The sequence below is a fragment of the Mastacembelus armatus genome, chromosome 20 (assembly GCF_900324485.2).
Source record: "Mastacembelus armatus chromosome 20, fMasArm1.2, whole genome shotgun sequence".
In the NCBI taxonomy this organism is placed as follows: Eukaryota; Metazoa; Chordata; class Actinopteri; order Synbranchiformes; family Mastacembelidae; genus Mastacembelus; species Mastacembelus armatus.
In genome coordinates this window covers 19,793,548-19,807,852 of record NC_046652.1, presented here as the reverse complement: position 1 = coordinate 19,807,852, position 14,305 = coordinate 19,793,548, and the positions used below count along the sequence as shown (strand labels likewise).

Here is a 14,305-nt window from a genome sequence, read left to right as displayed (position 1 = left end):
AGATCAACTACAGTACAGACCTGGAGGTGCATTGGGTTGTAGGAAGCCGTCTCTCCTGACATTCCAGGAGCCAGAGGAGATGACCCGGGCCCCATGGGACCCTGAGGACTAAAGCCATCACTAAACAACTCAGAGGACTTCTGAGGCCGTGGGGTAGAGGGCTGCTGGGCGTAGGGATCGGCGCTCCGCTGGCTGCCCGGCGAGCGGGGAAAGCGCTCAGGGACAGAGGGTCGTGGCGTCCCTGGGTTAGAGGCATACGGGTCCAGGGCTGTGTGGGATGGGGACGGCCGTTGGTTGGTGGTCTGTGGAGTGTACTGGTCCAGGCGCATTGTGGATGGAGTGGGGAGGTACGTGGGGTCTGAGTGGGGGCGTGGTGTGCTGGGGGTCTGAGGGTTGGCATAGGGGTCCGGAGATGGTCTGGAGGACAGGGGAGACTGGTGGAGACTGAAGGGGTCAGACGTCTGCTGGCTGTAGTCTGGCCTGGGGGTACCGGGGTTCTGGGCATAGGGGCTACGGTGGGGGGAGCCTAGTGCTGACAGTGGGCTGGAAGGGAAAGGAGAGTCCTGGGACTGGGGAAGGGGAAAGCCCACATCTGTGGGTCTAGATGGATCCCTCCTGGCACCACCCCCAAAAACCTCCTGCTGAACCTGATGCTGGGGAGGCATGGGGGTTTTGAAAACTCCACTCTGAACCTGATCCCCTGCTCGAATTCCACAGTGGGGGGGCCTCTGTAAGGTCTCAGCCACCCGGATCCCAAGGAGTCTGGATGTGTGGTCTGGGACTGAGCCAGAGGAGGGGCTCAACATTCCTGGTCTGGTCTGCTGAAGCCCTGCAGAGAGAAGGAAAAAAGAACATATTGGAGAAAGAAGAAAGAGAAATATCAGAAACAGGATGAAACAAGTAGACACTGGGTGGAGGAGCAAACAAAGTGACATCGAAATCAGAAGGAAATAAAGAAACATCACAAAACAGGATGAGAGAAGACTCACCAGGTGGGGGTGCGAGAGCTCTAGACACATCAGGGGTCTTCGGGTCTGGAGATGGTGCAGGGGAGCCAAAGGTGTCGTGGGCTGGGGAGGCACTGAGGGAGTTGCGGCGCTGTGGCGTAGGGCCAGTCTGGGTAGAGGTGGGGCGGGGCGTACCCACCACCTTGGTGTAGGGATCCCAGGGCGAAGAGGGGCGGGAGGAGGGCGGAGAGAACACCTGGGGGGAGGATGGAGGCTGGTGGAGGGGGGAGGTGGAATGAGGTGAGGGAAAACCAGAGGGGGGCGGTGCCTGTGGGCGCAGGAAAACGTCGTCAGCACCCTGAGGAACGTGAGGATGCTGCCGGGGTGTGGGGGTCCCAGGGCTGCGGCCACCGGCCTCAGGGGACAGATGGCCAGCGAGACGCAGCTGCTGCTGCCGCTGCTCATGCTTCACTTGCTCCAGTTTCTGCGTCGCCTCCATCTTCGCTAGCTGCTTACTTTTCTGACGCATTTGCTGAGAACACAGAAGTGAGACAGGTGTGTCCACATGTCTATCAACAGGTGCGTCTAAAGGTGTGAGAGAGGTGTGTGAACAGCTATGAGATATGTGTGTACAGGTGCCTTTCCTTAATTCCCGTGTTTTGTTGCTGGAGTTTGGTGGCTGTTTCTCAGGTATGTCACCTGAACTCACCTGTCGGAACTTCCATTCTTGCTCCTGCTCCGACTCCTTGGGTCTCAGTGGGTCCTTGAACGCTGCCTCTGTTTCCATGGAAACAAGGTCATACTGGCTTGGCAGTGGCTGTGGCAGCTGCAGGTGCTGCTGCTGTTGCTGCTGCTGTTGCTGCTGCTGTTGCTGCTGCTGTTGCTGCTGCTGTTGCTGCTGCTGTTGCTGCTGCTGTTGCGGTGGTGGTGGCTGGTGCCGTTTGAGTGCATCATTGGACAGCTGTGCTTTGTTTATGCGCTGCGCTGCCCGGTTGTCCCGAGCTTTTTGCTACCAGGAAGAGAAATGAGTGTGGGTTAGCAGTTAACTCTCCAGTTACAGATGCCAGTTCATGAGAGTGACCAGCTATTTAAGCCTGTTAGCTTCATTGGCTGCAGATTGTTAGCTTGCCTTCTAACCTTAACGCTAACCTGCACATTAGTCTAAACGTTAGCTTGCACGTGGACCCGTCAGCCTCCATAGTGGCCTGTAGGTTAGCATCTGTGTGAAAGTTGCTAGCCTGTATATCAGTCTGACTTTAACCAAAATGTTCACCTGCTAGTTAGCTTGCATATTAGCTCCCACTATGATCTGTACATTATCTGTACACTAACTGTAAAAGACACAAGGAGAAGAAATTATTTCCCTTCTCAAGAGCTGCCAAGACTGCAACCAGTAACTCACCACAAATGGTGCCCGATCCTGGGAGCTGGCTTTCCTCCACAGCTTGGCGATCTGCTTCACTCTGCTCGACCAGTCTGAGAGAAAAGAAAACGGACCAATTTACCCAAATACTTAAGCTACAGGAAGTTGAAATAAATAAATAAATAAAATAAAAAAGAAACGGGCAGAACAGTGTGCACGCTTTACCGGGATACTGCTCCTGGAGCTGTGGAAAGTTCACATTGCAGTAGAGGACGGGGGCAACAGTGGCGAGCTCTCCTAGAGTTTCCTCTTTCTCCCACTTCAACATCCCCCTCTGAGCTGTTGTCAGTGTGTCCTGCTCACCCTCCGCTGCCGCTGCTACCTGACTGACTGGGGCTGGACTTGGGGCTGGACTTGGAGGGGCCACCCTGTAGCCACCGCTAGGCATCATGGGAGCATTGGCGAATTGAGGGGAGGCTCCCATCAGACCATTCATCAGTGGGAGACGAGAAAATGCAGCACCTGAGACAGAGAAGAGTTTCAACGATCAGTGATTGCTTTCTGTTTCCTTCTCTTGTTGCTCCAGCAACTGAGGGACTAGTTCACAGTCACGTTTCTCCCATGCTGTTGTGTCCTAACGCCAAACCTTGATCCGGTTTCATGGATGTTAGTGTACATTTAACTCCTGAGTGCGTACCTGGGTGTGGTGTTTGCGTCTTAGTTGCAGCGGCGCAATGCTGTTGGCTCTGCTCTGATTGGCTATCACTGGCATCCGGACTAAGAACGGCGGTGAACACCTCCTCCACATCCTTTCCCTCCAGCTCTGCACACACACATGGTTTTAGGATTCAATCAAGGAATTGAAAACACAAAAGATTTTGACTGGTTTATTTTTGACAGGTGCAGCAAGTACGCTGAGTCTCACCTGGGATCTTGTAGAGTTTGCTGAGGATGGCACCTGAAACATAACAAACAATCTCGACCTTAAAAAACTTTTTCTGCATCTTCATTCTCCAGAAACAGATGCAGAGTGCAGTTAGCAGCTTGTTAGCTTGGAGATGAACACAACAGTTAGCGCTCAATCTTACCATCGCTGACCATCTTGTCAAGCTCAGGGCTCAAGATGGCATCCAGGGGTTCCTCGGGTGCCATCCTGGGGCCACACCCACTACTTCTTGTGGGATCCTGAGTTGAGGCAGTGTTGTTGGACTCGGGGCCTATGTCCAAACCAGCTGGAGAGAAAGAGAGAGGATGAAAGAGTAAGTGAAAGAATAATTCAAGAGAAAGTGGGAGAGAAGCTTCAGGAGGAACAGCAGCAGCAGTGAGAGAGTTCTGGGAAAAATGAATGTCAATTCCTGAATTTTCAAAGAAATTCCCTGACTTGTTGATAGCCTAGCATAAATACTTAAAACAAAGTGAAACTGCTAGCCCATTAGTATGAGAGTCCAGAAGCTGTAGGAAGTGAAGAAAGAGGCTGAGGTTGTTCTGAGGAGTCTTACCAAACGGAGATGGAGAGCGTTCCACGTGGAAATGCCCTGCAAACAAACACACGCTGTTACCGTGTAAACTGACCAATGAGAGACGTGGCAAAATTACAGCCCAGCGCAACCAATGAGAGACCAGAAACAGGTCTGTAACTCAGACCGAAGTGACCAATCAGAGACCTGACAAAATTATAATCCAACATGATCAGAGACAGGCAAAGTTACAATTTTAAACAACCAATTAGAAAACAGACAGCTACTGTGTGAAACAACCAGACATTATAGAATTACAGTCTGAAATGACCAATCAAGGAGCAGACTGTTGCAGTCTGAAACAACCAATAAGAAACCATCTACAGTCTGAAGCAACCACTCAGAAACTGGCAACAGTATGAATCAACCAATCAGAAAACCACTGCAGTCTGAAGCAAACAATCAAACACCACATATTTACAGGTTGAAACGACCAATCAGAAACCAGGTAGTCTGAATTGACCTATCAGAGAATAAACTAAAATCCACAGTGAGAACCCTCTTCTTCCTTGTTGGTTCCTTCCACACAGCTCAATTTCTACACCCCGTCTAGTTACTATGTAAGGCTGTACCTGAGGGTCCCGTGGCCAGGATGTGGGGGTCGGTGCTGAGAACATCACACAGATCCACAAGCACGACGTCATCCGACGCTGATGGTCACACACACGTCACAACACACAGATGAGAGATGAGGTAATGTAAACAAATAATGCAAAAGAGGTCATAAATAAACAACTCACGCAGCTTCCTGGTTGAGCTGGTTGCTACGGGTCCTGAAGAGAAAGAGCCTTGTAACCCAAAGGTGGGACATTTCATAGCACCTGCAGCTGGCATCTCTGTCCCCGCCTTTCTGTCTTGCTGCCGGCTCCGGTCCAGAAGGTCCCGGCCAAAGAACGCCTCCTGCATGGGTGATAGCCCATTGGAATGCTGGGATTCACAGAGGCGTGCGTGTGTGTGTGTGGGTGTGAGCAAATGTTACCTGCAGGTACGATGGGAATGCCTCCTCCAGCTTCGTCTTCTTCTTTCTGTACCTTTTCTTCACCTTCTCGATTACTGGGTCAGTGGCCGGCCCCGTCTCCATGGGAACATCAGTATCCAATAGGCCTGAAGGACGATGCACATGATGAAAACACTGACATCATGACTAACGAAGGTGAGCTCATGTCCACACGTGTGTCTCACCTTCTTCCTGTCCTGGCAGCATCTCTGATGAATCTTTCCGGCACAGCTTGATTCTACTTGGTCCAGACTTCCCCCCACGCTGCCGGACCATGAACCCACCGATACCTGAGACACAGACAGGTCAGGGCAGGTAGGGACAGATGGGGAAAGGTCATAAGGATAGATGGACAGAAAAGCTCACCGGGCCTGTAAGGTTTTCTCTTCCTCTTTTTGTTTCCATCAACAACCTCCATCTCTTTGGCAGTGGCGTCATCGTAGTGGGCTGGGTCTCGCTCAGGGCTGGAGTCGGACTTCATCTCAGACACACCTGAAAAACAGAGACAACATGAGGATACTTCATATGAGGAACATGTCCTTGTTAGTCTGGAGAGGGACCAACCTCTACTGTGATCTGGCTCAGTAGGCAGGTCTGGGTCCAGTGGCGTCTGCAGGACTGAGACACTATTCTGGTTGATGATCCTTAGCTTGAGTTTGGGTTTGGACCTGTAGGGCAGGAAGCAGTCTATCAGACTCAAACCAAAACTGCCAAAGAAGAAGTAGGGGGCGGGGCCACTTTACCTGCGGTACCTGCGTGGCGACGTCAAAGGTTCCACCAGTGCCTGCAGGTGAGACAGTCCAGACTCTGTTAGGCACACTCCATCCTGGGTGTATATCTTGTCTGAAAATGGACATGGTGATAGAGAACATTCTTTTCAGAATAAAGCACATCTATAAAATCAGATTCTGGCAAAATGCGCTCATTTAAGTCCAACTAACCAGGTTCTCGGATCCTTGTGATGATCTGAGCCATGAAGGGGGTCTCTATACTGTCCGACCGCCCTAACACACACACACACACACACACTGTCAGTCCAATCCAGAATGTACTCGATTTTGTGTTTTTACTGCTCTCTGAGTAGACCCAGATTGGCTGTTGGTCCTGGACTGGATAGACCTTCATGTCTTACCATAGGATCCCCGACTGTGAGTCCTGCACAATGAACAGTCAAAGCCGTCATCTGCAGCAACCTCCACCTCATTCTCCATTGTCAGTCCCTGACACACGGCGTGGACCCACCTGCACCGACACACACAAGGGACACATCAGCCACAGTACAGGCATGGAGGATCTAAGGAGTCCAGACCTGCTGAGCTCTGAGCATTTCTGGTATGTTATCAGTAAAACTCCAGAGGCTTCTGATTATCCGCGCATTGCAGGTGTGTTACAAGCACGTGGCAGGAATGTTATCTGAGAATTACAGGCACATTACCTGTCACACTGCTGACACTGCAGGATCAGCTCATCCTGACTGTACTGTCTCTGGCAGACTGGGCAGCGACTCAGGCTGGCACAGGGTCCACAGCGGCTGTAGTTGCTCTGCCAATCACAGTTCAGGCCAGGGGAGGTGGAGCCACACTGCACGCACCACACACACCTGGGAAACACATACACATGGACAAGATGAGTGAGCAGTGACAGACAACCGACTGATGAGAGTCTAGTAACAGAAGGTGGACTCACCACTTGCACTTCCAGGCTCCTTTGGGCACCGTGTGGAGGGGCGGGTCCAGGCAGTAGGTGTGGTAGCTGATGTCACAGTCATCACACAGCAGCAGTCGCCCGGGGTCACTGGCTTCACCACACGCCTCACATACCGTGCATTCCAGGCAGCGCCACCCTTTGGTCAGGACCACCCGGGTCACCTGAAAACCAGGACCCACATAATTTCCAGAAAGTAAGCAAACTATAGGCTATATTTAAATTACCCAGCAGTCAGGTTACAGGAGATAAGACTACAGACAGAAGAACCATATTATTGAAAATGTAACCAGACTATAGAAAACATAATTATGGTACAGCTGAATAAATTCCATGAAGAGGACTCAAGACTGCACATGGTCTGATCAAAGGTAATGTAATCAGATTACCAACCTTGACATTGACGCAGTATGGGTGGTAACACTGTCCACACTGAGAACAGGCCAGGAGCCGACCCTCTGCACCCTGCCCAAAGCTGCCACATACCACGCACATGTCCTGCACGCACGTACACACACAGACACGGACACACATATTATCCAGCCTGATGTCTTAAAAGTGATTCACAAACAATGTCTGTAAATGTGTACTGATCCTGAGTCCAGATGAGTCCAGGGGAGTGATGTGAGGGTGGGGCATACCTGTCTGAGGGTGAAGTGGTCAGAGGTGGAGAACATCACCACTGTGTTGTGCATGGAGTTCTCCTCATCGTCCTTCGGCTGAAATGGCTCCACATACACACCCTGACAGACAGGAAGTCAGAAGTCACCCATAAACATCAAATCTACTGACAGATGGTCATCGTGGTGCAGCACGTGTATGTGTGAATTCTTACACCAGGTGACATGGTCAGACTGTCTTGAGTCTTCAGTCTGCTCCTTCCTCGTCCTCCTCTCCCTCCTCCGACACCACCCCCTCGAGCCCTCCTCCGGCCTGGAAAACCGGAACCACGACCCTAATGGAGTAGGGGAATGGTAAAGCGTGACATCATAACAAAACTTACATCACACATCAGCTTCGATGGAAACATTGACAATGCTGCAACATCATGAGATTGTCCTGACCCAAAGGCTGGTTCCCAAGATTCCCACATCCAACAGTCACTAAAGTCCCCAAACATCTCTCAATCATTTGCTTCCCAAATATCGCACAATCATTAAAGTCCTCAAATGACCCACAGTCATTTCAGTCCCTGAATGTCACACAAAACCTTAGGTTCCTTAACATCCCCAAATCCCCTCCAACATTTGTTTTAGTCCCAAATGTCCAACTGTTAATTTTTTTTTTAGTCCTCAAAAGTGCAACGGTTATTTTAGTCACCAAACATCCCACGCTCATTTCAGTCCCTGAACATCCCACAAAAATTTAGATCATCCCCCAAACAATGTATAATCCTTGAATGTCTCACAGTAGTTTTAGTCTCTGAATGAGCTCTCAGGAGGATTGCAAGGCCACACCCCGACAGCTCAGATGGGTGGGTGTATGCAGATACACAGTTAGCATGCTAATGTTAGCTCCAGCATCATACAGGCAAACTGACAGAGAAGGGATGCTCGTTTCTTCAGAAATTGCATCCTACACAAGCGGGGTTAGTCACATCCAAAGTCAAAACACTCATTTACCACTCTCATGCTCCAGAGGGGGGAGTCCGGTGGACGGGGCTTAGGGCTGTCCCACCTTCCTACCTCCCCCGTGGAATCCTGGGAGGATGAGGGGGGGCTGGCCACCCTGCGGGTGCTCCACCACGAACCCTGAGTGGAGGAGTAGGGAGGTGGGACAGAGAAACCAACGGAAACCATGAGATACTGTTATCATGAGAATAACAACATGCAACCAGCCTGGGCTCAGTCAAACCAAAACCCAGACTCAAGGGGACTCCGACTCAGCAGGAAACACAGAACTTGGACAGACACACAGAAACGTGTTAATGAACAACAGGTGAGGAGGATGAACAGGAGTGTTTCCCACAATGCCCTATGAAAGAACACACACACACAGATCACACACAGATCACACACAGATCACACACAGATCACACACAGATCACACACAGATCACACACAGATCACACACCTGTCTGACCCTGGCTCTGCCAGGTGAAAATTTCCTCTTCGAGATCGCCGGTTTCCCCATCCCGATCTTTGGAGTGAGGAGGAGGACAGGGGTTGCAGGGTCCTGAAGAAGGACACAAGGAAAGTTCAGAGGGAGGAAGATAACACAGAGTGAAGGAAATAAGGAGATGACAGTAAGTGAAGGAAACCAGATGACAATATGTGAAAAAATAAAGAAGCATTAAATAAAAGAAATGAGGCATAGAAAATGAGATCCTTCAGAGTTACCTTCGAAGGCAGCGGAGACTCCCTGGCATGAGGGGAGGGCGGGGACAAAGGCGGTGGACTGATTGGGGTCCTACAGGGGGAGGTCTCAGGAGAGGCCTCAGTAGAGAAGGGGGACTGGCGCAGGCGAAGTGTGAGATCATCCGAGAAGGGAGGGGATCTGAGAGTCCGGCCCTTTACCCGGCAGGCCGAAGGAGCCAGTGTGTGGGGGGACAAGCGTAAGGAGACTGGCGGAGGGGAGGACGCTGAGGCCATCAGGTCCATCACCTCCATGTCAAAGGAGGAAGGATCCAGGTCCAAGACTGGACTCACCGGATCCTCTTCCTCAGACTCTTGCTCAGCACCCTTCTGCTTTACTTCCTGCTTCTCCCCTACAGACTCTCGCCTGGAAACCACTTCGCCACTCACAACTGGTGGCTCTGGAGACACCTGCCACTTCTCTAAAGGATCAGCTTGTGATTGGTTCTTGCCTTTGGTGGACTCATCTAATCCTTCCTCATCTGCTCTGTCACTAGTGGGTTCAATTTCTTGGGGGTGGTCCTCTAGAGGAACGGGAGGAGTATGTTTGGGGGAGGCAGCAGCAGGGGGGAGATCCTTAATCTGTTGGACTCCTGCAAACAGAGATCAGAAATTAAAACCTGGATCTGCCCTGAATCAGTAAGAAAACCTCACCTGGACTACAGGTCTTCACAGCCCTGAACTAGATTGATCTCTGGAACCTTACTGCAGCTACAGCCTACCAGAAGAGGAACAGTCCAGGTTCTCCTGATCTCCTCCTTCCTTGGTCCTCTCTACAAGTTGGGCTGGACTCTCTTGCTCCTCCACCTGGACCTGCTCTTTGGCCACATCTACAGGAACAATACTGATTCAGCAAACCACCAAAAATCTGGTCTCTTAATGACCCTGTGTCCCCAGTACTCACCTTCAGCGGCTTCAAATTCTGTGTACTGCTGTGGACTTTGATGGCCAGGTTCTGGCTGTTCAGGTCCAAGATGACAGCTGTCAGACTGCAAAAAAGTTGCATGACCAGAGCTAGTTTCACACTTTGCAGAACTAGCAGAGTCATGACTAGAACTGCCTTCAGGGCTGCGTAGGGGGTTGTCAGGACCAGGAGTATGGGCAACTACAGAAGCTTGAACAGGACTTGCAACTGGACTGCTGAGCACAGGGCTGGACTGTTGTGCACAAGTAAGGCTAGCACTGGGAGACCTTATAGGACTTGGACTGACCTGAGTGGAAGTAGCATCCTCACAGGTGGGTGGTCTTTCAGAAATGGGGCTCAGACAGGCACCACTTTGTTGGCTTTTAGCAGCAGACAATTGACAAGTATTTGGGAACTGGCTCGGGCTGGCAGAACTCTGAACTACAGAACAGGGCTCCATGTCCACAGTAAAACTTGGAGGACTAGCCAAAACAGGGCTCAGCTGTGCTATGGTGGGATCAGAACTGGTGCTAGTCTTGGGAGCTGAACTAGAAATGGGACTATAACACAAGTCACTAGTCTGAGTCAGAGTATGAGGTGGACTTCCATGAGCAACAGAGGCATGTGCAGAGCTGATGTACAAAGGACTTTGGACTGGACCTGAGTGGGCGCTATTGGAGATACTTTGCGTGTGTTCAGGACTAGCTTGACCAGCAGGACTAGACCTGGGTGTGCTGCAGGAGGCGCCAGAAGAGCAAAGACTGAGGTCTGAGTTAACATGGCTAACAGAGGAACAGTGTGGAGGACTAAAGCTGTTTGCAACTTGCTGGGGATTTGAGGGCGCTGGACAAGTCTTTGAAGGACTTGAAGGACCAGGGAGAAACGAACTTGCCTGCATAAGGCTGAATTCTGTGAAACTACAACTAGATGAATTCGCTTGAGTGTCAATAGCACCCCTTAGACCACAACCAGCATTAGAGTTGATGTTAGTGTCTGTGTTGGAATGAATAAGCCTACCAGGACAGGAGGGATTAGCTTCTGTTTGAAAAACAGACCTTGGGTGCTCAATGGCTGCCTCCATCTCCTCCTGACTCCAGGTGGGGTGTGTGGGTCCCTCAGCAGGACAGGCTGTGGCTACAGTTTCCGTTATCCTGGGACTAACACAGGCCTGAAGAGTTTCACCAGGGCTAGCAGGCATTTTATTGGCATGTGGGGGACTAGCACTGGGAAGAGGAATCTGGCGGACTCCAGTTAGGCTGCTGATGTAGACGAGACTTGATGGTTGAGAACTGGCAGGGATGCTAGGGGACCCAGAATGATCAAGATTGGTTTGGGTTGGGAGATGGCTGTCGGAGGCCACTAGGGACAGTTCAGAAGCAGGGCTAAGAGGAGCAAGACTAGTTTCCAGTGTTTGGCCATCAGGCTTTGGACTCAGCTGTGAAGGTTCATGCACCCTGGACTCCGGTTCTTTGCTGTCAGCAAGCCAGGAAGGATGTGGACAGTGGGACTGTACTGGACTTGCAGGCTGGGACAGACTACGCCATGTGGGTCTTATTGGGGACGGGCTACATGGAGCTGAAGCAGGCCACTGTGTGATGGGTTTTTGTGCCATCTGGACAGGCATACAGTAGACTAACGAGAGATCCTGGTCCAGTGTAGAAAAGTCCTGCACAGCCCCATTTCCAGGGATCTCTCGGTCCAGTGTAGAGACAGGACTGTGTGGTGGTGTACTGTGCTGGGATGGACTTGGTGGACAACTGTGTATAAGATGTGTGACGCTACAAAATTCAGGACTAGCCTGTGCTGGGCTGTGCTGGTTCTTTGTGGATATCTTGTAAGGGGCAATATGGTGGGCTTGTGTAGATGTTCCAGGGACTGGACTTTGCTGCAGCTCAGCAGGAACAGGGGTGGATGGTGAAGTTAATTTTTGTAGATCTGTTGCCTCAGACTGAAAATGAAATGTCTCTGTACTAAGAAAGTATATGCTATGGCTTTCCTGGGGTCCTAATAGATCACTGTGGGATGTGGCAGGAGGCTGTTGGAGGTCTGCAGGACTGGAGCTATGTTGGAGAGTCATGGAAAGAGGACTCGGAGGACAATCCATGGGATTGGGATTATGAGAAAGATGTGACGGAACAGGACTTTGTGGAAGATCTGTGGGAACGGGGCTTCGTGGGAGATCCGTGGGACCGGGGCTTCGTGGGAGATCCGTGGGACCGGGGCTTCGTGGGTGATCCGCGGGACCGGGGCTTCGTGGGTGATCCGTGGGACCGGGACCGGGGCTTCGTGGGTGATCCGCTGGACCGGGACCGGGGCTTCGTGGGTGATCCGCGGGACCGGGGCTTCGTGGGAGGTCAGTGGGACCGGGGCTTCGTGGGTGATCTGCGGGACAGGGGCTTCGTGGGAGGTCAGTGGGACCGGGGCTTCGTGGGTGATCCGTGGGACCGGGACCAGGACCGGGGCTTCGTGGGTGATCCGCGGGACTGGGGCTTCGTGGGTGATCCGCGGGACCGGGACCGGGGCTTCGTGGGTGATCCGCGGGACCGGGACCGGGGCTTCGTGGGTGATACGCGGGACCGGGGCTTCGTGGGAGGTCAGTGGGACCAGGGCTTCGTCGGTGATCCGCGGGACAGGGGCTTCGTGGGAGGTCAGTGGGACCGGGGCTTCGTGGGAGGTCAGTGCGACCGGGGCTTCGTGGGAGGTCAGTGCGACCGGGGCTTCGTGGGTGGTATGTAGGCATAGGACTTTGTGAGAGATCTGTGGGAAAGGAAGTTTGTTGGAGGTCCGTGGAACCGGGACTTCGGGGAATGTCTGTGGGAACGGGACTTCGGGGAAGGTCTACAGAAGCAGGACACTGAAGGAGGTCTGTGGAAATAGGACTCTTCTGGAGATCTTTGGAGTCTGGATGAGATGGTAATGAATTTTCTTGATCTACAGGACCAGACCTTTGTTGGAAATTTGTGGGATCAGGACTATGCATGACCCCTGCGGAATGAGGACCTTGTGTGAGCTCTGTGGGATCATGGTGAGGTAACTGTGGACTCTTGTGAAGCTCCATATGACAAGGACATTGCCATAGGTCTGTGGGATTAGGACTTTGTCGATGCTCCCTGGGACTCAGAACCAGACTGTGCCGGGTATCTGTGGGATCAGTACTTTGTAAAAGCTCTGTGGGAATAGGACTTTGCCGGACATATGTAGGGTCTGGACTTTGTTGAAGCTCAGTGGGATCAGGACTTCGCTGGCCATCTGTAGGGTCTGGACTTTGTTGAAGCTCTATGGGATCGGGACTTTTCTGAAGCACTGTGTGATCGGGATTTTGTTGGACAACTATGGGATCGGGACTTTGTTGATGCTGTGTGGGATCGGGACTTTGTTGCAGATCGGTGCGATCGGGACTGTGCTGCAGATCGGTGCGATCGGGACTGTGCTGCAGATCGGTGCGATCGGGACTGTGCTGCAGATCGGTGCGATCGGGACTGTGCTGCAGATCGGTGCGATCGGGACTGTGCTGCAGATCGGTGCGATCGGGACTTTGTGGATCTTCTGGGGGAACAGGACTATGTTGGAGCTCTGTGGAATCAGGATGTTGTTGAACAACTATTGGACTGAGAGGAAGTGGATGTTGTCTTTGTTGAATCTCTGGGGAATCAGGACTTTGTTGAAGGTCTGTAGAACCAGGACTCTGTCGGAGCTCCATGGGTCCAGGATTTTCTCGGAGCTCTGGAGAAACAGGATGAGGTGGTACAGGACTTTGCTGTGATGTGGTAGAGATGGTCTCAACTGGACTCTGGGGTTGCTTGTCTCCGGGACTGTGTTGCAGATCGGTGCGATCGGAGCTTTGTGGATGTTCTGGGGGAACAGGACTATGTTGGAGCTCTGTGGAATCAGGATGTTGTTGAACAACTATTGGACTAAGATGAGGTGGATGTTGTCTTTGTTGGATCTCTGGGGGATCAGGACTTTGTTGAAGGTCTGTAGAACCAGGACTCTGTCGGAGCTCCATGGGTCCAGGATTTTCTCGGAGCTCTGGAGAAACAGGATGAGGTGCTACAGGACTTTGCTGTGATGTGGTAGAGATGGTCTCAACTGGACTCTGGGGTTGCTCTAAGGAGACAGGCTCTACTGGGACTACGGCAGAAGTGACGGACAGAGCCTCAGCAGAACTGAAGGCCAGGGTCTGGGTATGGCCACACAGGATTGGCTTCTCCTCCTGAGGCCTGCAGGTGGAGCAGACATAACCTTTGGAACCTATCCTGCTCTCCCCAGCCTGAACCATGCAGTCCATGTGGATGCACCTGCACAGAAAAGCGCCAGTTAGCTGTGCTCTCAAAAGTAAGCCAGTTCAGTTAGCTGCTAGTTATTAGCCAGATGTCTACTTATAGCAGTAATTAGCTTTTAGTCATATGTTTACCCATTGCAAATGTTAGCCAGGTGTTTACCTAGAGTAGCTTTTAGCTGTGAGATGTTAGCCAGGTGTTTACCTATGGTAGCTTTTAGCTGTGAGCTGTTAGCCAGG

General features: G+C 51.7%; 1 protein-coding gene across 4 annotated transcripts in view; it reads right to left on the bottom strand.

The window, feature by feature from the left end:
• LOC113121848 (histone-lysine N-methyltransferase 2C-like) overlaps positions 1 to 14,305 on the bottom strand; it is a 34,207-nt gene that overhangs the window by 13,712 nt on the left and 6,190 nt on the right. For 2 of the 4 annotated variants that reach the window (XM_026292686.2, XM_026292689.2), the window contains exons 13-39: positions 9,787 to 14,084; positions 9,605 to 9,712; positions 8,868 to 9,475; positions 8,602 to 8,703; positions 8,151 to 8,279; positions 7,364 to 7,483; positions 7,170 to 7,271; positions 6,922 to 7,026; positions 6,511 to 6,692; positions 6,260 to 6,424; positions 5,957 to 6,066; positions 5,766 to 5,828; positions 5,568 to 5,667; positions 5,191 to 5,492; positions 5,010 to 5,114; positions 4,807 to 4,931; positions 4,568 to 4,727; positions 4,400 to 4,477; positions 3,810 to 3,845; positions 3,399 to 3,542; positions 3,236 to 3,268; positions 3,008 to 3,133; positions 2,536 to 2,832; positions 2,350 to 2,423; positions 1,657 to 1,956; positions 990 to 1,479; positions 21 to 829 (exon numbers count right to left, since the gene is read on the bottom strand). In XM_026292686.2, coding sequence (XP_026148471.1) covers positions 21 to 829; positions 990 to 1,479; positions 1,657 to 1,956; positions 2,350 to 2,423; positions 2,536 to 2,832; positions 3,008 to 3,133; positions 3,236 to 3,268; positions 3,399 to 3,542; positions 3,810 to 3,845; positions 4,400 to 4,477; positions 4,568 to 4,727; positions 4,807 to 4,931; positions 5,010 to 5,114; positions 5,191 to 5,492; positions 5,568 to 5,667; positions 5,766 to 5,828; positions 5,957 to 6,066; positions 6,260 to 6,424; positions 6,511 to 6,692; positions 6,922 to 7,026; positions 7,170 to 7,271; positions 7,364 to 7,483; positions 8,151 to 8,279; positions 8,602 to 8,703; positions 8,868 to 9,475; positions 9,605 to 9,712; positions 9,787 to 14,084 — 9,271 coding nt within the window. The remainder of the gene's footprint in view (positions 1 to 20; positions 830 to 989; positions 1,480 to 1,656; positions 1,957 to 2,349; positions 2,424 to 2,535; positions 2,833 to 3,007; positions 3,134 to 3,235; positions 3,269 to 3,398; positions 3,543 to 3,809; positions 3,846 to 4,399; positions 4,478 to 4,567; positions 4,728 to 4,806; positions 4,932 to 5,009; positions 5,115 to 5,190; positions 5,493 to 5,567; positions 5,668 to 5,765; positions 5,829 to 5,956; positions 6,067 to 6,259; positions 6,425 to 6,510; positions 6,693 to 6,921; positions 7,027 to 7,169; positions 7,272 to 7,363; positions 7,484 to 8,150; positions 8,280 to 8,601; positions 8,704 to 8,867; positions 9,476 to 9,604; positions 9,713 to 9,786; positions 14,085 to 14,305) is intronic. The other 2 variants (XM_026292687.2, XM_026292688.2) reach the window with 2 other exon arrangements.